This window comes from Cydia splendana, chromosome 9 (assembly GCF_910591565.1).
Source record: "Cydia splendana chromosome 9, ilCydSple1.2, whole genome shotgun sequence".
NCBI classification, from domain to species: domain Eukaryota; kingdom Metazoa; phylum Arthropoda; class Insecta; order Lepidoptera; family Tortricidae; genus Cydia; species Cydia splendana.
Genome location: NC_085968.1, coordinates 18,988,809 through 19,010,014, shown reverse-complemented (window position 1 = coordinate 19,010,014; position 21,206 = coordinate 18,988,809). Strand labels below are relative to the sequence as shown.

The 21,206-nt window shown below is 42.7% G+C and overlaps 2 protein-coding genes across 2 annotated transcripts; one reads left to right on the top strand and one right to left on the bottom strand.

The window, feature by feature from the left end:
- Positions 1-1,458: 1,458 nt before the first annotated feature.
- On the top strand, positions 1,459-18,683 carry LOC134793785 (endoplasmin homolog). Its single transcript, XM_063765457.1, has 14 exons — positions 1,459-1,686; positions 2,047-2,136; positions 10,415-10,575; positions 11,018-11,272; positions 11,407-11,603; positions 12,261-12,438; positions 12,613-12,791; positions 13,272-13,455; positions 15,681-15,847; positions 15,988-16,156; positions 16,654-16,810; positions 17,230-17,432; positions 17,812-17,975; positions 18,236-18,683. The coding sequence occupies exons 1-14, from the start codon at positions 1,641-1,643 to the stop codon at positions 18,408-18,410; spliced, it is 2,325 nt and encodes a 774-aa protein (XP_063621527.1). The 5' UTR covers positions 1,459-1,640; the 3' UTR covers positions 18,411-18,683.
- LOC134793782 (uncharacterized) lies at positions 3,435-9,192 on the bottom strand. The gene is made up of 3 exons (XM_063765455.1): positions 8,909-9,192; positions 3,756-3,906; positions 3,435-3,576 (listed from the first exon to the last, which is right to left on the bottom strand). The coding sequence occupies exons 1-3, from the start codon at positions 9,075-9,077 to the stop codon at positions 3,435-3,437; spliced, it is 462 nt and encodes a 153-aa protein (XP_063621525.1). The 5' UTR covers positions 9,078-9,192.
- Positions 18,684-21,206: the final 2,523 nt, after the last annotated feature.

The window sequence follows — 21,206 nt, the reverse complement described above, 5'->3', positions numbered from 1 at the left end:
CGTGCGCGGAGCCCAGGCCAACATGTAGACCCTTATGACACTTATGAAATGTGGGTTACACCGAGCGGATGCTGTCCTTGCCCGTGTCATAGAACGCGCGCAGAGGCAACACCCGCCAGGGTGTGGACTATTGAGAGTTCATGGAATCTAAAATGAAAGCGATGGAGTAAATTGTGAGCTATGGAATATTAAACGTAATTTTATAACTGTAAAATATTAAACATATTTTACAATTTTGATTGAATTTTGGGGAATATTTATTAAATCTTCAAATCATGTTCTTTCATCAATAAAACAATGATTTTGGGGTGACACCCACAATTTCCGCCCCGGGTGCCACCCATGCTAGCTACGCCACTGCACAGATGATAGATAATTTTCCACTAAAAATATTCGGAGAAATAATTATAGTCATGTTGTATGCAAGTTACCAGGAAATTCACTCATTTTATTTTATTTACTATTTACATTGATAAAAAATTAGGCTGCAGTCGCTATCGATACTTCGTATCTTATACCTGTAGTACATCCCTAGTTCACACTGAAAGTGGATATGAAGTATCTAATTTTCAATGTGTTTATAGCCTGCTACACCAAAATAAGGCTAAAAGTATCTAAAGCAATACTTACCGGTCTTCATCTAATGGAAATTTCGCCATAAACTTCCTTTTTTGCGATTTTCGCGAGCGTATCAATTGCCACATATTTCGCACTGAAACAACTTAGTTTTCGGTGGCATTTAAACAAAATCTATTGACTCACTGTATGTTCGTATCACATTTGACTGTTTTGGAAAATAACAAAGGCTTTTAAAAAATAAATTGCAAGAAATACGTAAGTAAAACCTACGAACCGCCATGACAAGCAACAAAGCAATGTGGCTGACAGTTGACATGACAGATGAATAGCACTGACGTTTTATTTTGTTTTTTTGGCTATGGCTAGGTTACTAAAGTCCATACAAAACCTTTTTTTGTTCCATAGATCAAGTATTACATAGATGAGCTATACGCGTGCCTCCGTGAGGGACAAAACATACGCAAAGCGACAATATTAAAAACACGTTTTAACATTCCTGACAACATACCAAAAACAATCTACGTAATTCGGTCGGGTTATTTGTTGCCCACCATAAACCATACTAAATTTTTGGTGGGGAACAAACAAAAAGTGAGACTACTACTCCTACAGAAATTTCCATAAGTGCATCTCGTTCGGTCGTTTGGCCCCTCCCCCGTGTCATCTCTATGTTATTGTACCTCTATGTTTTGTTCCTAGTTGCGTCAGCCTGTTGGGGCCTTGCAAAACCGACCAATAGCATAAGGACACAAATCAAACCAAGATAACTACAATTGGTGAATTGACTGGCGTGGTAGCATGTGATTGGCCGATACAGAGATAAGTAGGTATTAGACCAATTAGCAAATCGAATCGTCACAGTGCTGCGCTAATCCTAGCGGAGCGGTGTCGTTTATCACCTCCTTTCTTTTTCTCGATTTTCTTCTATCTGTCAGTTTCAAACGGATCGCGAAGACCCAAGGAAGGCGACGCTACTATTTCGTGTTAACCGGCGCAGTATAATTTAATATTAATACATAGTTTTTGAATAAGTCGTTATCACCCGCGAGGGAGATCTAACAATGAAGTACTTTTTGTTGTTGGGATTGGGCCTCCTACTTCTCTCAGGTAAATATCCTCCCCGTTTGTCTACGTAGCACAAACGAGCTTTTTTGTCTGAAGACTGCTTGATAGTTGATATGGTTTTTGTCGGAGTCTGAATTTTACTAAAAGCGTAGTGAACCATTTTAGTCCAGTTACGTACACTACCGTTACCGTCTGATCTCATTGAAGGGGTCGACGTTCTACGCCGGGCGGCGTGAACCTAGAACTTTCTTTGGGCACTGCTGCTGCTGACCACTACTGAGTCTTTGTTGTAATAACGAACACTTGCGTGTGATACTCGTATGTTTTTCATTCATGTCTACCCACTTCATAGAGGATTCCAGTGGGATTTGGTCTGTTGATGAGATGTGTGTGTGTTTTCAGGATGGACCGTGGCGCAGGAAGGTGTTGGGACCGTGGAGGAGATGACGGTGGATGCTGATCTCGGTATTTCAAGAGAAGGTTCCCGGACTGGTGAGTACATTATTCACAAAATAATTTAGGTTTCTAACACACCATATCTAAACAACAAGTGGTGTAACATATCCTATAGTATAGTATAAATCAAAAGATAGGTATTTACAGCTGTTTTGGCGTCAATATTTTATCATTTACCAAATTTCCACCTGAATTTTGCATTACTGTTTTTTTTATATTAAATCAATTAATATTCTCTAACAAATTTTTCATTTATAACATTTTCGTTAAACTAATACTTTGTCTATTTTCTCACTACATCAGTTTTTTTTATCTTGTGTTGATCTTTGAACTCGGAACAAAAACTATAAATGTTCAACAAAAATTAATTGAAATTGATTGTTTATGTGAATTTAATTTAAATACCAGAATCTTTAAAAGAATAGTTGGATGCATAGCTACTAAGACAAATAATAATGGAAAAAAAATTATTACAAGTTAATCTGTTGTTAGCTTATCTATGCCAGGTTTACCACTGAGGCTTATCTCTTCACTGATAATGCTATATAATATTAATAATATTATACTCAATTGACTGTGCTCAAAACTACTTATTTTTACCTTGACAAGGAGGCCAATTCGAACATACATCATGACATCAAATTGATATCTGAAAGATATCATTTAGTCATTATTTCCGTGTCCATTATGCTCCTACTTGTCTGTAGACAGTGTAGACGTGCCTCAGCTGATGCAGTGCGCGCGAGGCACGTCTACACTGGCCGTTTGTGCGCAAGGAAATTGCCTCGTGCATATGCTTGCTCTGTGTGGAACCGGCTAATGACCACGGTGTTTTGGGGTTGCGATGGCATTCTTTTAATAGATTATTTGTTAAAAGGCTCTGCAATAATTTATTATGCCGAGCTATTAAAAAAGGTGCGCCAAGCCATAGTCGGGAAACAAAGGGGCAAACAAAGCAAAGGCATTTTGTTTTTGCAAGACAATGCACCCGTTCACAGCGCTCGTGTTGCCAAGCTTGCTCTGAAGGAAACGAAGGCTTAGAAGAAATTAACCACTCACCCCCACCATACAGTCCAGATCTGGCCCCTAGCGATTATTTTCTATCCAGTCATTTGTAGAAAGACTTAAGAGGAAAAGCATTTGGAAGTGATGAAGAAATGCAGCCACATTTTGACAGCCAAAATAAAAAATATTTTCTGAACGGTCTAAAAGCATTGTATATAAAAAGTAATAAATGCATTGCACTAGTGGGAGATTATATTGAAAAATAAAAAGTCAAATTTTTCTCTTACGTTTTTTACTATCTTAGACTTAGAAATATTCAGTCGTTAGTATTATCGTTGCCGTTGTGGTGGCTCCACCAGCTCCCGAGCGCGTAGCTTGAGCCACGCGGAGTCCCTCAGGCCATGATGTAACCGCCGGTCATTCCGAGGAGCCGCCCAGATTTGAGGGGCATACGCCTCCCACCATCCGTACCTGCAAAGACCAAAACAAAAAGTAGGTTTTTAGCCGTAATATTTTTTTTAAAGACAAAATTGGTGGCATAACCGTCTGACTAGTGGAAAGCGGTCACCCCAGCCTATGGACGCCTGCGCCTTTTGCCTTCTCTTTCAGTTCCTGCTTGAACATGAGTCTATGTTCCGAGTTTCACTTACTCGTGCGAGGACTGCACAGGCCTGGCGTATTTCTCCCTCGGCCCCAGCTCGAACATGTCTCGCACTTTGTTCAGAGCCCGCTCTTCAGACTCCGCTTCCACGGTTTCCTCGCGGCCTGCGCGACGCCAAAACTTGTCTGTCACCAAAGTCGCTGAAAAAAAATAGCGATTTTTTTTCTATTTACCTATTTTTGGACCATCCTGTAAAATGGTTTTTAGCGTATAAAATGCACATTAATCTCATGTTCGGTTCGGAATCATCGATGTTATCTTGATTTAACAGTCGTAATCGTAACTTTACGTTCACTAGTTCAATCGTTATTCGGCCGAGTCGTCAAGTTGCAAAATTATGAGCTAAGCTTATAAGGACTAAGAAAATGAACGTGAGGCCGGGCTTGCCGGTGAGTGTGGAGGGTAAGTCGGACTGTGGGGAGATTGCTGACATATTTAGAGAGCACTTCAATGTCAAATCGCTGCTAGATGTAAATTCTGTATCCCAGCAAAAAGCTAATGAGAGGGCCGTCGGGGCCGGGCGTTTTATCCATTTTACCTCTAAACAAATTAATTTAAAGGGGTAAGTCGCCTGGCCACGATGGCCTTAGTATAGAGCACTTTAAATATGCAGGAGTGCACCTACCTCGAGTACTGTCTTTGTTACTCAATTTATGCATTGGTCACTCGTACCTTCCGGCGGAGCTCATGAGGACGATTGTTGTACCAGTGGTTAAAAATAAAACGGGTGACCTATCTGATGAGGCGAACTATCGGCCTATCTCGCTCGCCACCACTACAGCTAAGATACTTGACCGTGTGCTTGACAATGTGCTAGACAAATACCTAAATATACACGACGGCCAATTTGGCTTTAGAGCGGGGCTGTCCACAGATAGTGCAATTCTATGTCTTAAGCACACGGTCAGGTATTATACAGATAGGAAAACCCCCGTGTATGCCTGTTTCCTCGATTTGTCCAAGGCATTTGATCGAGTCAATTATGATCTGCTTTCGCAAAAACTAAGTGAGACAGGTATACCGACGGAGTGTGTGGGACTGTTTAGGCACTGGTACAGCAATCAGTTAAACCAGGTCAGGTGGGCGAGCAGTTTATCCAGTGAGTATAGGCTTGAATGTGGCGTAAGACAGGGTGGTATCACCTCACCGAAGCTCTTCAACCTATACATCAACGAGCTGATAGTTGGGCTGAGTGGCATGCATGCTGGGTGCTATGTGGGGGGCACTTGTGTCAACAGCCTAAGTTATGCCGATGACATGGTGCTACTGAGCCCGTCTGTCGGTGCGCTGGAGCAGCTGCTTGCCCACTGCGAAGCCTACGCCTTGACCCATGGGCTAGAGTACAACACTAAAAAGAGTGAGGTGATGGTATTTAAGGCGGGTAAAATTAAGCCATACTATGTACCACCTATTATGTTGAACTCTAGCCCATTACAAGTTGTGGACAAGGTTAAATACCTGGGACACGTCCTCACGAGCGACCTAAGGGATGATTTAGATTTAGAAAGGGAGCGCAGGGCGTTGGCGGTTCGGAGTAATATGATAACCCGCAGGTTTGCTCGTTGCTCACGTGATGTAAAAATCACGCTATTTAAATCGTACTGTCAATCCTTGTACACGAGCAGCCTGTGAGTCCGGTACACGAAACGAGCCTACAACGCCGTGCGCGTACAGTATAACAATGCTTTTAGAATGCTGATGGGACTGCCTAGCAGGTGCTCTGCATCGGCTATGTTTGTGGCTGCTCACACGGATGGTTTTCAGACTGTATTACGTAAAAATATAGTCTCATTACTAAGTCGTGTGAGGTGTAGTCCCAACAGCATTCTAAAAGAAATTGCTGATAGGTATGATTGTCCGATGCTAAAGCATTGGACCGAGTTGATAAAAGGTGTAGCGCAGTTTGTAGTGTAGGTGCCTGCCTCGGAGTAAATATCTATGGAGCGGCCATTAACAGGCGTTCCCCTCTGCAAAAAGTCCGCGGCCGCCGGTCAAGGAGGTTATATAAAACTAGTTGCCACACGTCATACGCCATTCAGCAAACGTCAGTCTAAGCGGAATGATAGGAGCCGAAAATGCCGAATTGCAGCGTTTTCTCGTTCAAAATGAGATCGAAAACGTCTAGTCTACAAAAAGAACACGTTTCTTATCATATGTAGGTACTATTACATCTAAATATTATCAAATAGTGCATTAACTTTGCAAATAACTAAAAAACATTGTCAATCTGACAGTGATACCAGTGATATGGTATTAGATCTAATTTAGGGTAATTCTAAAGAAGACTTCCTAAATATTATTTAGGTACGACTAGAATTTCTAATAGGAAATATTATGCGAAACTCTGCGTAGGGGGCGCGACTACCACAATCCATCACAATCTGGGGGTCCGCCGCGGAACAAGAAATATTAAAATTCGTTATCTAACCTCTCTATCACTATTGCATATTTGAGCGATAAAGAGAAAAGAGAAAATTTACTAGCTAGCTTAGCGCTACACTCTGGCGGCAGAACATTGCAGTAATACGCCCTATTTGCGTTGCTCTTTGTTATATAATTTATGTAACACATTATTCTTATATAACACCTTAGTTTCATATCAACCTAATCTATTTAATCAAATAAATAGATCTATAAGAATAAAGAAAAGGGGGACGGGGGATCAAAAAGTAGTCGAAAACATCTCGCGTGATTTGTGCACAACCCCTAAATAACGTAAAATTACCGATAGACTATTTTTTGAAAATTAATTTTGCCTTTAGTTTCTACATATAGCTGGTCAAGCAGATCTTGTCAGTAGAAAAAGGCGGCAAATTTGAAAAATGTAGGCGGGAAGGGATATAGTCCCATAGAAAATTTGAATTTCGCGCCTTTTTTACTGACAAGATTTGCTTGACCAGCTATATATTTTTATTTAACATGTCAAATATTTTATTAATTTAAGGTATTTACGGCTGTCACTTTCCATAAATAGGCACTTTTAATTTATTACTCTGGTATCACCGTACCAATATTAGTGATGGGACACTATAAAAACCAATATCGGTAAAATCGATATAAACATAATGAATAATATACAGATGGTCATGATGCCTAGCGAACACCAGCCATATCGTACAAACCTCAAGGAGTGATATTCCTAGGCAGATTATGATCTACCTAGTGACCACCAGTCATATCGTGCTAACTTCAAGGTGTGATATTCCTAAGCAGATCGTGAAACGCCGGCATGTCATGTTCTGACTAGTGATCACCAGCCATACCGTGCAAACCTCAACATTTAGGCATATCGAATAAGTAGGATGTCCTACATTTTAGCAAATGATAAACATTGAAATGGCTTGACAGCCTACTTATAGTACGTGTTTGGGTAGCGTATGATTTTAGTACCTACCTAGCACCTACGCATTCTGCTCCAAATGCCACATAGAATGCAGCACTAGCAGTGGCAAAAAATGCAAAAGGCAGATTATTAAATGGCGGAGTTTCATGATATGCCTAGGAATATCTCGATATGCCCGATTTTACGATCTACCGCCGATATATATACTAATTATCCCCTACTCAATATCTTAAATGACATCCTATGGCCGCGTTCCATCTCTGTCATCAGATCTGCATGCTCAATAGTATATTGCATTGCTTTCAGAAGTAAACCAACATGTAAAATATTAACTAATGAACTGATAATAAAAAATCATTCTATATCAGCTTGCAAGATTCGCCCTAAACAAATTGACAAACTATTAGAACAACATCTAAAAACAATACAAAAATTGACAGTTAGTAAAATGCTGGTAGAAAGACTTGATATTGTAATATTATTATAATTGATAAAAGCAGAAATTAAAATTCATTGTCAATAAAATATCGACAATATTATCGGCGCGTCCCTCGCACTATCTAGGTTTACTTAAAACTGACGTCATCTCGTTCACGGACAGGGTTGTCTGTGTTTGTTCTTGTACTTGTGTGAATATAGTTTTTGCTAGTGTTTGATAATTTTGTCGTGTGCGTGTGTAGCGACGCATGCTAAAAATGCATTAGTGTTAACATTATTTGTGTGCGTTACCTCGTCCCCCGCGCCAAAAACGACAGAATTTTCCAGATAGAAATTAGTGCGCGTCTCTACTCCATAGATATTTACTCCGAGGTGCCTGCTATGCTGTAGTAGTAGTGTAGGCAGGTATCTATATTATAAATTACCCAAACATAGATGTCTAACTAATTATAATGTAAAAATACTAACACTAGTTTCTAAGATATTTGCCTGTATTACTAACACTCTATGGATACTTTTGTTTGTCCGAAATAAAGAAATTTATTATTATTATCTGTCTTTCCATATCTCGGGACCATGTGGGGTCCCGGACCTTTGGGAGGCGTGCGTGGGGCCGAAGCCAACAGCGCAGAGGCCCTTTAAGACAAATTAATCTAAAGGCAAGGGATACACGTGGCGGATACCATCCCCGAACGCACAACATGATACATCCGGAGATGGTCCCCGCCAGGTGCAAAGACTATGGCAGTGCAGCACTTTTGTGCTGCGATGGGAGCTAAGATCATAGGCTATAGATTTGAATGTTGGATGGACTGGATATCGGGCTATGGGAGGAGACTAGCGGACACCTGCCGTGACAATCAGTCTCAAAATTGTATGAGACAGGTGGTGACTCGCCAACTCATTGAGTGGGCCCCGCAATGGCCGCACGCACAGTGCGACAACAGGGCAACACTTTGGAGTGGCTGTGAGGTTGTCGAGAGGTGAGTCTGCGGTAGCCAGATCCCGGTAATCCGTTCAGCAGGCCGCCGGCGTTATGACATTTTACACTTCCAACCTGGAGCATAGGGCCCGCTCTTGCGACTCCACTCTGGCCGGCCAGTCAAGGCAAGCACAGAGGCGAGGGCCAGATGAAAGTGCCCTCTGGAATAGGGGTCCGCGGTGTCGCCACTCACCGTCAGCTCGCCACAAGCTGCCCCCGCGGGGTTATTATTATTATTATTATTATAGGGCTGGCGCGGGAACTCGTGTTGGGCGTTGGGCTCGGAACTCGGCTCCTTTGATAACATAATAACATGATAGATATTGACCAAGCCGGTTCCAGAATGCTCCTGAATTATTTATTTATTTAATGAGCTTACGTAGTTTGAGCGGGCGAACAGCTGACTGGTACGAGTGTCCCGGCACGTGTTGGGCCGCGAAACGGAGCTTGAAGGAGCGCGGGTGGTGCACCGGAGACCCCGAGGGCACCGGCGGCGGCGGCGGGCGCCTCTTAGGGCTCGCACGGGAACTCGTTTCAGGCGACGACATGAAGCTTAAGTCAGGGTTTGCTTACACTAGAAATAATGCTAAAGAAGACCGACCGACTATAGAGCAAAGCGTGCTGGTCGTTTTAGAAAATTCTTAAAGCTAATTAATATTTGAAAATATATTCACTTAGTTACACAAAACCCAAGCTTATTTGAAAAATCTTAACTTATATGTTAAATAGAGTATATTCTGTTCAAGTATCGATGTTAGATCGATAGACGTCGCTACGACTACGACCGCGCTTGCGTACAGTGCGATAAAATTAAATGAGGGCGCCACTTCTTCGTAACTGTCACATTTTTGACGTAAAATGCTTAAACATAGTGTCAAGCCATTTCCGTCAGTAGCAAAAAGCGGCAAATTTAAAAATTGTAGGCGCGAAGGGTATACACCGACCGCTTAACTCAGTCCTCGCCTGCGCGGTACGGGGGTGACGGGGCGGGACGACTAAGGGTCGGTTGCACCAAACTGTTCGTATCGTTAAAGAGTTCGCTAAATTTTTATGTATGGAAAGTTTCATAATAAAGCGCCGGGGCGCGCCGGCTGATGTTGATCAGTCTGTCAAATGTGGTTGGTGCAACTGGCACTAAGGGTGGCGGGGAAGGTGCGAGCGGCAGGCGTACAGCGCTCGCACCTTCCCCGCCACCCTTAGTCGTCCCGCCCCGTCGCCCCCGTACCGCGCAGGCGAGGACTCAGTTAAGCGGTCGGTCTATAATCGCCCCATAGAAAATTTGTATTTCGCGCCTTTTGCTACTGACAAACTTGTTTGACCGGCAAATAGTAACAATTTTGTATGGAACATGTTAATTTCGTTCCATTTTATTTAATTTCTACTCTTTCATGACGCACTATAGGTAATAATCACTGTAAACTTTATTCGCGATACACATGAAAATACTTACAAAACAACTCTTATCAAACACGAACTTTCCGTTTATACAATCTTAGGTTAACTTCTTATTAAGAGAAATAGGCATATAATCGCTTAGCTTTGATATATTTTTAGTTACAATATCGAAACATAACGTGGCAAATGAGATTATCAAATAGGGCCTAGAGTGCTTACCAAACTTGGCTATTACGAGTATAGGAATATGTAGGTACGTTGGTCATGCACTTTATTGAAATTTAATCATTCCGTATTTTTTATTTATTTCGTGCTATTACCGGTGCATCTATCTTAGTTTTTTATTTTTATTTATTAAGGACAACCACATCGTATGTATTACATATGTTGCATTACAATAGAGCCAATAAAGCCTATCATTTCTCGTGCTCGAAATATTCGTGCTATTGTTCTCACGGTGGCATTTCTAAACATTAACTTTATATTTCAGACGCGGAGGCAGTTGCCCGCGAAGCGGAGGCGATCAACCCGGACGGCCTGAGCCCTGCGCAGATGGCCGAGCTGCGGGCCAAGGCCTCCAATCACACGTTCCAGACCGAGGTCAACCGCATGATGAAGCTCATCATCAACTCGCTGTACCGCAACAAGGAGGTAACTTACTATTTATGGCTTGGTCACAATATGGTGGCTCATCAGGGGAGGGGGGATATGAACGCAGTGCTAAAAACCATCAACCGCAACCATCTCACTTACTTGTAAACAGAAAGTGAAATCATTCACTTTCGTGGCTATCCCCCTTTTACTTCAAGGTTTTTATGACTTGAAAGAGCCGGGAACGCAAACCAACCTCAGTGCTTGAATGTCGCGTGTGGTGACTAAAATATGTGAGTGTTCATACGACACACTGCATGAACTCGCCAGTCGTGAGTCACGACCACGATGGTTTCAATTCTGAAACTAATAAAACTTTATGTCACGGTTTTTTATTCACTCGCGTGACATGTTTCGGTTTGTGCACAAATCACACGAGGTGTTTTGGGCTACTTTTTGCTATTATATTATCTTTGGCATAACATCAACTCTTTCTTTTCAGATCTTCCTCCGTGAATTGATCTCCAACGCGTCCGACGCTCTCGACAAGATCCGTCTTCTGTCCCTCACCGACCGCAAGGTGCTGGACGCGACGGAAGACCTCGGAATCCGCATCAAGGCGGACCCGGAGCGCAGGCTACTCCACATTATAGATACTGGTCTTGGCATGACCAAGAATGATCTGGTCAATAATCTGGGCACCATCGCCAAGTCTGGCACGGCTGACTTCTTGTCCAAGATGCAAGATGTTGAAAAGGTAAGGATTCCTTTGCCGTCTAAATGAGCCTTAAAATTTACCCAAAAATACTTGAAAATATTTGTGCGTTTTAGTACAGATCTGACGTATTCAGGAGCAGTGACTTGTGAACTAAAAAAATCGTATGCTTGCAGAGCGGCGCTCAGGAGATGAACGACATGATCGGGCAGTTCGGCGTCGGCTTCTACTCGGCCTTCCTCGTCGCGGACCGCGTCACAGTCGTCTCCAAGCACAACGACGACGTACAACACGTCTGGGAGAGCGACGCCAACTCCTTCAGCGTAGCCCCTGATCCAAGAGGAGACACCCTCAAACGCGGCACTCACATCACGTATGTACTGTAGTGAGACGTTTACACAGCTTCTACTCGGCCTTCCTCGTCGCCGATCGCGTCACAGTCGTCTCCAAGCACAGCAACGACGTACAACACGTCTGGGAGAGCGACGCCAACTCCTTCAGCGTAGCCCCTGATCCAAGAGGGGACACCCTCAAACGCGGCACTCACATCACGTATGTACTGTAGTTAGAGACGTTTATACTCGGCCTTCCTCGCGGAACGCGTAACCGTCGTCTCCAAGCACAACGACGACGTACAACACGTCTGGGAGAGCGACGCCAACTCCTTCAGCGTAGCCCCTGATCCAAGAGGAGACACCCTCAAACGCGGCACTCACATCACGTATGTACTGTAGTTAGAGACGTTTATACTCGGCCTTCCTCGCGGAACGCGTAACCGTCGTCTCCAAGCGTAACACGTATGGGAGAGCGTATAGTCTTTAGTTTTCAAGCTGAGCCACTTGGCATCTACTATATTTGTATTAGAAACTGTAAACAGGAGGCGCCATAAAAAAAGGTTCAGAGCGCCATTACCCCCTTATTTATAAAATTAAGCAACCTTAAAAAGCCTTTGTTAAATTGGAGTTGGAAATCGCCCTAGTGCCGAGAATCTGATAAATAGTAGCATCTAATGTTTGAATATCTTTATCAGGCTGCACCTGAAAGAAGAAGCCGCCGACTACCTACAGCCCGACACCATCCGCGCGCTCGTGAAGAAGTACTCGCAGTTCATCAACTTCCCCATCCACCTGTGGGCCTCGCACACCGAGACCGTTGAGGAAGAGGAGGCCGATGAACCCACTCCTGCTGGAGATGATGAGGATGCTCAGGTACACTAGTGTAGTACTCGTAGTTCAACTTTTCCATCAGCTTATGGGATATTAAGGAAAATAGATCTTGTAGAAACTGAAGAACGTTACACCTAATTTATCGCAGTCATTAAAATTTGCATACGTAAAGTAAATGAATATGAGTACCTATAATAAATGTCACCATTATGTCAGGTCGAGGATGTCACAGAAGAGAAGAAGGAAAAGAAGAAGACCGAGCGCACCGTCTGGGACTGGGAGCTCATGAACGACAACAAGCCCATCTGGACCCGCAAGCCCGCCGAGGTGTCCGACGAGGAATATGTCACCTTCTACAAGTCGCTCACCAAGGACACCAGCCCACCGCTTGCCAAGTAAGTCAGGTTGAGGATGCTACAACAAGCTCATTTGGACCAGCAAGCCTGCCGAGGTGTCCAACGAGGAATATGTCACCTTCTACAAGTCGCTTACTAAAGATACCAGCCCACTGCTTGCCAAGTAAGTCAGGTTGAGGATGCTACAACAAGCCTATCTGGACCCGCAATCCCGCCGAGGTGTCCCCTTCTACAAGTCGCTTACTAAAGATACCAGCCCACTGCTTGCCAAGTAAGTCAGGTTGAGGATGCTACAACAAGCCTATCTGGACCCGCAAGCCCGCCGAGGTGTCCCCTTCTACAAGTCGCTTACTAAAGATACCAGCCCACCGCTTGCCAAGTAAGTCAGGTTGAGTCGTGACAAACATCATCAAAGCAACTTCCTCACATGACGACCCTGCCAGTCTTTGTCTCACTTTATATTTGTCACAGACCCTGCTTCCTTGAACCATCAGTCATAACATTGTTTGTTCGTTGTAGGGCTCACTTCGTGGCCGAAGGCGAGGTGTCCTTCCGCGCGCTGCTGTTCGTGCCCCGCGCGCAACCAGCGGACTCCTTCAACCGCTACGGCTCCAAGACTGACCACATCAAACTATTCGTGCGTCGCGTGTTCATCACCGATGAGTTCAACGACCTCATGCCCAACTACCTCGCTTTCATCCAGGTATGTCTCATATATACGTTAAAAAATACGTTAATAAAGAATTTTTAAATTTTATTAACCCGACAAGTTTCAAAACTCGCAAAGTTTTACTGATACATGACCGCTTTCAAGATTCTGAGCCAGTTGCACCAAACTTACAGAAGTAAACGTAATACCATTCACTGAAATTTCATTATATCGTAAATTGCATATTTCTCCGCTTCAGTTATTTTAATCATCCAATGATTATGGCTAGTCGGCTCGGCTAAATTCATTACAACTGTACTACAACGTGGTACATTAACTGAATGCATAAAATACGCAAGTAACGTATTTACTTGCGTATCGGACTTACTGGGTTTGACCAAAAAGCAATATTTTTGTTTTAATCCTAAGCTCTAAAGCTCTTTAATAGCTTAAAAAAGTCATGTCTCTATATGTAAAATAATTATCCTTGAGAAAATAATTATGAACGAGAACTGTAGAGATTTACCTCTATTTGGAAAAGTATTCGAGGCAAATACTTACACTAGTGATGCTGACTGTACAATTTATACACTCGGCGTCACGGAAATCGCACACCCACGGATTTTTGTTTCAAGCCGTTATAAACCTTATGTTTTTGAAGGTAAAGTATGAGTGTGTGGGATCATTTTAAAGAGAATTTAACCCTTCATTTAAAAACAATGCAATAGTTACTAAAGAGTAAAAAAAAGGCACCTTCTTTAATAAGAAATAAAAATCGTATATTCATGCAAAAAAATCAACAAATTAAAACACAATAAAATCAACAAATATCGGAATACAAATGCCTAAAACTAAACTTAAAACCTAGTGTTGCCTCCTCTGCCCTTAATGACTGCCTCCATGCGAGCCTTCATGGACCTCACGAGAGACACGACGTATTCTTGAGGAATAGCATCCCACTCTTCAATGACGGCATCTCGAAGCTGTTCCAGGGTCGCAGGTGCAGGATTACGTGACCGCACCTTCCGTTTTAGCTGATCCCAAAGGTGCTCTATGGGATTCAGGTCCGGACTCCTTGCTGGCCACTGCATGACGGTGATCCCAACCTGATCAAGGTAGTCCCGAACAATCAACGCTGTGTGGGAGCGGGCGTTATCCTGCATGAATGTGAATCCAGGACCGACAAATTCGGCGTATGGAACCACATGGTCCTCCAGGATCTCTGTGATGTACCGATGAGCAGTCATGGATCCCTGGCCTCGACCACCACCAGTGCGGGAAACACAAACAAGCTCGGTTTTGCCGGCGAGGGAAATGCCACCCCAGAACATGCAGGATCCTCCTCCGTATCCGACGGTTTCTTCAAGACAGGCCTGTGAATAACGTTCCCCTTGCCTCCTGTACACTTTTCTGCGCCTATCGTTGCAGAACAGGCACACCCTGGTCTCATCGGAGAAGAGGACAGCCTTCCATTGGTCGACCGTCCAATCCTTGTGTTCGCGAGCAAACTCACGTCTGACTCGCCGATGCTCTGCCGTCAATTTGGGACCCGTAGCCGCTCTATGGGGCATGATCTTCTTCTCCCGCAACCTTCTTCTTACTGTAGAGACACTCACCACCGTTCTCCGAACTGCTTGCAGCTGTTGCTGCAGCTGGACAGCGTTGGAGAAACGGTTCCGCAAAGACGTCGACACAATAAAGCGGTCGTCTCTTTCGGAAGTGCAGCGTTGTCCTCCGGATCCAGGCTTCCTGGTGAAGCTTCTAGTCCTCTGGAATCGATGAACTGCTCGGAGAACTCGGAAACGGCTTATGTTGAGTTGCCGAGCAACCGCAGACTGCGTCATTCCTGATTCCACCAGGGCTACTGCTTGAGCTGCTTCTGCTTCCGTGGTATCCATTTTCTTGGGGTGTTTTCTTTCTCCAGCTGTTCCGGTGTGACCTCTGTGAACTCTGGATACCGAATGACCCATATTCCACTTTTACCCCCCCTTTTAAACCTATCCAAGGTAACGCAACTAGCGACCCTTACAACGCGTATTGTAGGTGTTCTTTCAGAACGCCGTAATTTCGTGATTATTATTATTTTTCCCAAAAATGCTTTACTCATGTTTTAATGCTTATTAATTGTGCTTTTAAATGATGTATATATTGTGAGGGTATAATACATATGGTAAGAGCTATATTCGCTTAAAACAAAAATCGATGGGTGTGCGATTTCCGTGACGCCGAGTGTATTTTACAAAGTTTACAGTTGTTTTTACTGTTTGTCCTTATCACAGGGTCTTGTGGACTCCGACGACCTGCCGCTCAACGTGTCCCGAGAAACCCTGCAGCAACACAAACTGATCAAGGTCATCAAAAAGAAGCTCGTCCGCAAGGCCCTCGACATGCTCAAGAAGATCTCTGATGATGAATACGAGGGCTTCTGGAAGGAGTACTCCACCAAGTAGGTGTTTTACGATATGTAAATTGAACCAGCGGGGCGATACTTCTTTCGGGCATTTTCGGCTTCCGCTCAGAAATTACTTTACGCATCATTCGACCAAAGGTTCAAATCGAGTCATGTAACAATCTTTTTCATTGCAGCATCAAACTGGGGGTAATGGAGGACCCTAGCAACCGCGCTCGCCTCGCCAAGCTCCTGCGCTTCCACTCGTCGGCCTCCGAGTCCATGACGTTCCTGGCCGACTACGTGTCCCGCATGAAGAAGGGCCAGAACCACATCTACTACATCGCCGGCGCCAGCCGCGCTGAGGTACATTACAGCTGATACTTGATTATGCACTCATGGATTTTTCAAAGGCGTTTGATACGGTTGACCATTGATAGTGTCTTTTCATAGGAGCTTATTTCTCTATAAAAGCCATAAAAAAACCTCTGAAAAGACACTCAGTTTCTTACTACCAAAATATAAGGCAGCTGCTGACCATAAATTAGTTCACCTCTGAGCTTTTCCTATAACTTGGAGTGTCCCAAGGACCCACCTAGGCCCGTTGTTATTAATCCTTGTCCTAAATGATTAGATTGTTATCTTCATTCCCCACTTTGTGCAAAACGAATGGAGTGGTATGTTGGTCTCCAAAAATCTAATTTCAATTCTTACATACATCAAAATTGATTATAGTTGTTACCAATTGATGGCAGTTCTCAACAGATTTTTTATTATTTCTCTGTGATAGTCACAGCTTTCTTCCCCAGATCTCCTACATAATCTTCAAAGGAGTATAATCAAATAGCAACATTTGAATCCAGGTGGAGAAGTCTCCGTTCGCCGAGCGCCTGGTCCGCTCCGGCTACGAGGTGTTGTACCTCACGGAGGCCGTGGACGAGTACTGCCTCGGCGCTTTACCCGAATACGACGGATTCAAGTTCCAGAACGTCGCCAAGGAGATCTTCGACGTTAACGAGAGTGAGTAGCTTTAATATTGAATATTTGTTTCATAGTTGGGTGCGTTGGTGTCAGGGGGTCTTCTTAGGCTAGAAAACTCCCCCCGAGTCAAGCCATTTTGCCCGCTCAGCCACCCTTTAGCCGTATGTGCGGTACGCCAGATCAACCCCCTTACTTTACAAGCCTCAATTATATGATTTGTTTTATCCCTTTCTTACAAATACACAAGTCAAAACTGACAGATAAATACAAAAGATTAATTGCTAATGGAGGCTAGTAGGCGTTTATGAATAACGCCATAACACTATGTAACTTTAGCCAGAATATATCCAACATTGTCGAGCGGTCATTTCACTTAATCCTCACACCGCATCGACCCTGCCAGAATCGAATGTGTTAAGAAAAACGTGATAAAATGATAATTATTAATAATTTGTCAGGCGAGCAACAGAAGGAGCGCTGGGAGTCATACAAGGAGCAGTTCCAGCCGCTGACCAAGTGGCTCGACCAGCAGCTGAGCCAGTTCATCACGCGCGCCGCCGTGTCCAAGCGGCTGGCCAGGTCGCCGGCGGCGCTGGTGGCCACGGTGTTCGGCTGGACCGGCAACATGGAGCGCCTCGCGCTCTCCAACGCGCATCAGAAGGTGAGCCTGGCCATTGCACTCCTTGTATAGACTATGCGCGAAGTTGGCGGTGGCAAAATACAAGCGTCGCCCACGCACGACGTAGTGAAAATATGAAATTTCGTGGGACAAAATCTTCATACTATTTGACAGCTGTCAAATAAGCAATCTAACCCACGCCTACTACATATTGCTATCTTTCCATCTCTATCTTTCAATCTTTCCATAACTTACAAATTACAATGTTATGATAATAATATTAACATTTCGACTTATGCATTTTATAGTTATGCTGGAATATTAGTATATTAACCCCTTCAAAGACATCAACGATCATTATGTCAACTCCTTTATGTGAAGCTAAACATTACCCAGACTATCATCTATTTGTCGGTCCCAGGCTGACGATGCGCAGCGTAAGCACCACCTGTCCCAGAAGAAGATGATGGAGATCAACCCGCGGCACCCGCTGGTGCAGGAGCTGCTGCGGAGAGTGAACGATGCTCCCGACGACCCCGCCACCAAGCTGGCCGCCATGTCGCTCTACCGCACTGCTGCACTCAGGTTTACCCGATTACTTATGCCATAAGTCAGAATTTCTCCTGACGTGTCAGGATTATTGATTCCTTGTCAAGACTGCGGGAGGACTTGGCGAGTGTCAGATTTTTTAGGAATTTAACTTTATAAGAGTGTTTCACGTTTATAAAATTATACTTTAGATATTTTTAACCGATAATTGCCATTTACACCGCTCTCACTTCTCTGGCTCTTCTTCAACACATTCTTGTAACTTTAGTTTTTTTAACCTATAACTTTCCCCTCAGATCCGGCTTCATGCTCCAAGAAGGGCAGGCGGTGGAGTTCGCCGAGTCGGTGGAGCAGATGCTCGCGCAGTCGCTCGGCGTGCCCGCCGACGCCGCGCCGGACGACGACGACTTCCTCGACACCGGCGCCGACGCCGACGAGGAGGTGCCCGCCGAGGACCACGACGAGCTGTAGGACTCAATGTTTATAGACTGTATGAAGCCAGGAGCTGTGAACACTGTAGTCACGTCTAAAAATATCTAAACGGTCAAAGTGCCAAAAATGTATAAGCGTCCTTATTGCAAATACATGGTATGTACATATTTTTGGCACTTTGTCCGTATCAATATTTTGAGATATCAGTGGCACAAGAAGCACTCTGCTCATTAGTGAACCGTATCCACCTAAGTCCCAGAATCATACCAGTTTTTAATTTTGGACCTTATATTACATCAGTTAGCTAGCAGATAGTTCAAAATTCGATTTGGTTTAGCAGGACTTCGCAGGTTAAATATTTGTTTACAAACAGTTAACTGTGTCAATACACAGACAATTAAATCGTTGGAGATATTGAGCATGGTTCTGCCGCGAGAACTTTACTGACATTTTATTAAATCTCGCGAGGCCCGATGTGTTATCGTAACGGCCCAGAGTCCCGAGTTAAAATAACATGTCCTATTTTTAGGGCACTGGGGTTTTTAATTCATTTGTTTTAAAAATAGATAAGGCCGATGGTAACGTCTATATTTTACTATTTCAATGGACCATGCTCATTATTTATTGGACGGTTAAAATTGAAATTATTTGACGTAAAGCGTCACAATGTTTATGTTAAGTTCCAGTCTTTTCGGATATGTCAAATAATTTCAACCATTCTTATAGAAATTATTGTGATAAATAAGTTTCCTTATTGTCGCCTAAGTATATCTGTGAATTCCATAATTTCATATGCCATAATTTATTAATTACAATTTGTCCTAAAGTCGTTTTTTTAATGATATGCCACAACCACGATTTAGTCATAATTTTTAGTGGAAATTATATCAAAATATGTTATATGAAATTATGGGATAAGAAAGTAAATAACGCTTGCCGCGTCGACCATATTTATCATTTCGTGAAGAATGATATCGTCTATTATTTAAATTATTTGTCAGTAGGTATGCTAGAAACCTTAATCCTGATTTAGTGAACACAAATATGCATTTATTAGTAAATACTGATTTCATACAGTGCGGCAGCATCGCTCTCTAGTATTATCGCGAGCAATGTTCACATTTTTGTCAGCCAGAAGTTATACGCATTGTTTACTGTTTGGTCGTCGCGGCGGCGCCACTAGCGATAAGTTGTCGTGTGTGAGTGCGACGGGAGATGTGTGTGCCCGTGTGATGCGAGCGGGCGCGAATGTTCGCGTTGTGTGGAGACCATTTTTGTAACGGGAGACGGCGTAAGCTGTAAATAAATTATATTTATTAAAAGGGTCGTTTTATTTCCTGATTTGGTTTGAAATAAAATTTGTTTATTTCAAATTATTTACCTGTCTAACCTAACTATAACTAGGTAGGGTAGAACTGCTGGACGAATCTAACTCTGCATAGAATATGGAAAGTCAGTCGAACAAAACGGGATAATCGTCGCAATCGATAAGACTGTCGCAATATGTACCTACTTAAAATATATGGTCAACCAAAACGACATGTTTAGTAGATGTCACTTATGCATGAAGAAAATACGTTCACGTCTAAAAAAACGAAATATGATTCTTATACATATACTTTTAGCTCGCTTACTGAGACGTAAGGGAACATACAGTCTGGCAAAAAAGAGTAGAAATCAAAAAGTGCCAACACTGTAAGTGTCGTCCCGTTTTTTTATATAAATTGGTTTGAAAGGGACGACACTACAGTGTTGCCATTTTTTAATTTCTACTCTTTTTTGTCAGACTATGTATACTAAAGCCTGACCTGTAATATATGACCATTGTCAAAAGGACGCTCTTATTCTCATGTATAGGGTGACAGTTCAGTATAGTATGAAAAAAATAGTTCCAGGGTCATTCCACCGTTTCGGGTGTTACACTTGAACTCTTAAAATAAGGTTTTATTCGATATTGTAACAGGAACTAGGAGGTTATAACTATTGATTCATCTACTACTTTGATAATATTTTCTTTTCCTGTACACACATAATTAAAGTATAAGAGCAATAACGAGAGAATCACTAAAAAGTAGCTGTTTCGGGCGTTACGGGAATTGGCCTATACCTTCTGACCATCAGTACCAAAATGCATAATTTAGCGAATTTTGTCAAGTAACCTCCAGTTTTATTTATGTCAAGTAATAATAGTTAGTATAGTCTACTGAAACACTGAAGTAACACTTAGTATCACTTTTCAATTAATTTTAATAAAATAAATTACCTGTTTCGGGTGTTACTCATGGTTCGTTTCGGGTGTTACGAGTACGAAATTAAGAGAGATTTATACGAAATTATGGCTCATTTTATGGAAATTATTGTCTTTTTAATAAATTCGATTAAAAACATAAGTAATAAATGCTGAATGATTATAAAATACATTAATCTTAACAATAAAAACTGTTTCTCGAAGATATCATAATTATTTTTCTTTCGGTGCGAATATTACCGAAAATATTCACTTAATCAAAAAATGGTTGATGGTGACACCTATTCATTTTGAAAGATCTATCCAACGACACCCCACATCACAGGATTAAAGTTGCAAAAAAATTAAAAATATTTTGTACAGGAGCAAACCTAAAAAAAAATATTTTTTGTAATTTTTGTGTTACTACTTTGTCGCCATGATTGATTTATGTATCCATGACAAATTGCAGCTTTCTAGCACTAACCATCACGGAGAAAAGCCGGGGACTGACAGGCGGACGATCAACACGTTTCGGGTGTTACACAACTTCAAACTTTAAAACATACGACTAAAGCAGACGCTAAAACAACAACTATTACACATTT

Coding starts and splice junctions, on each gene's coding strand:
- LOC134793785 (XM_063765457.1), top strand. CDS start 1,641: ATGAAGTACTTTTTGTTGTTGGGATTGGGCCTCCTACTTCTCTCAG. Junction 12,792..13,271: donor ACCAGCCCACCGCTTGCCAA/GTAAGTCAGGTT, acceptor TGTTCGTTGTAG/GGCTCACTTCGTGGCCGAAG. Junction 13,456..15,680: donor ACTACCTCGCTTTCATCCAG/GTATGTCTCATA, acceptor TCCTTATCACAG/GGTCTTGTGGACTCCGACGA.
- LOC134793782 (XM_063765455.1), bottom strand. CDS start 9,077: ATGTCGTCGCCTGAAACGAGTTCCCGTGCGAGCCCTAAGAGGCGCCCG. Junction 3,907..8,908: donor TGTTCGCCCGCTCAAACTAC/GTAAGCTCATTA, acceptor ATTTTTTTTCAG/CGACTTTGGTGACAGACAAG. Junction 3,577..3,755: donor CCTGTGCAGTCCTCGCACGA/GTAAGTGAAACT, acceptor TGGTCTTTGCAG/GTACGGATGGTGGGAGGCGT.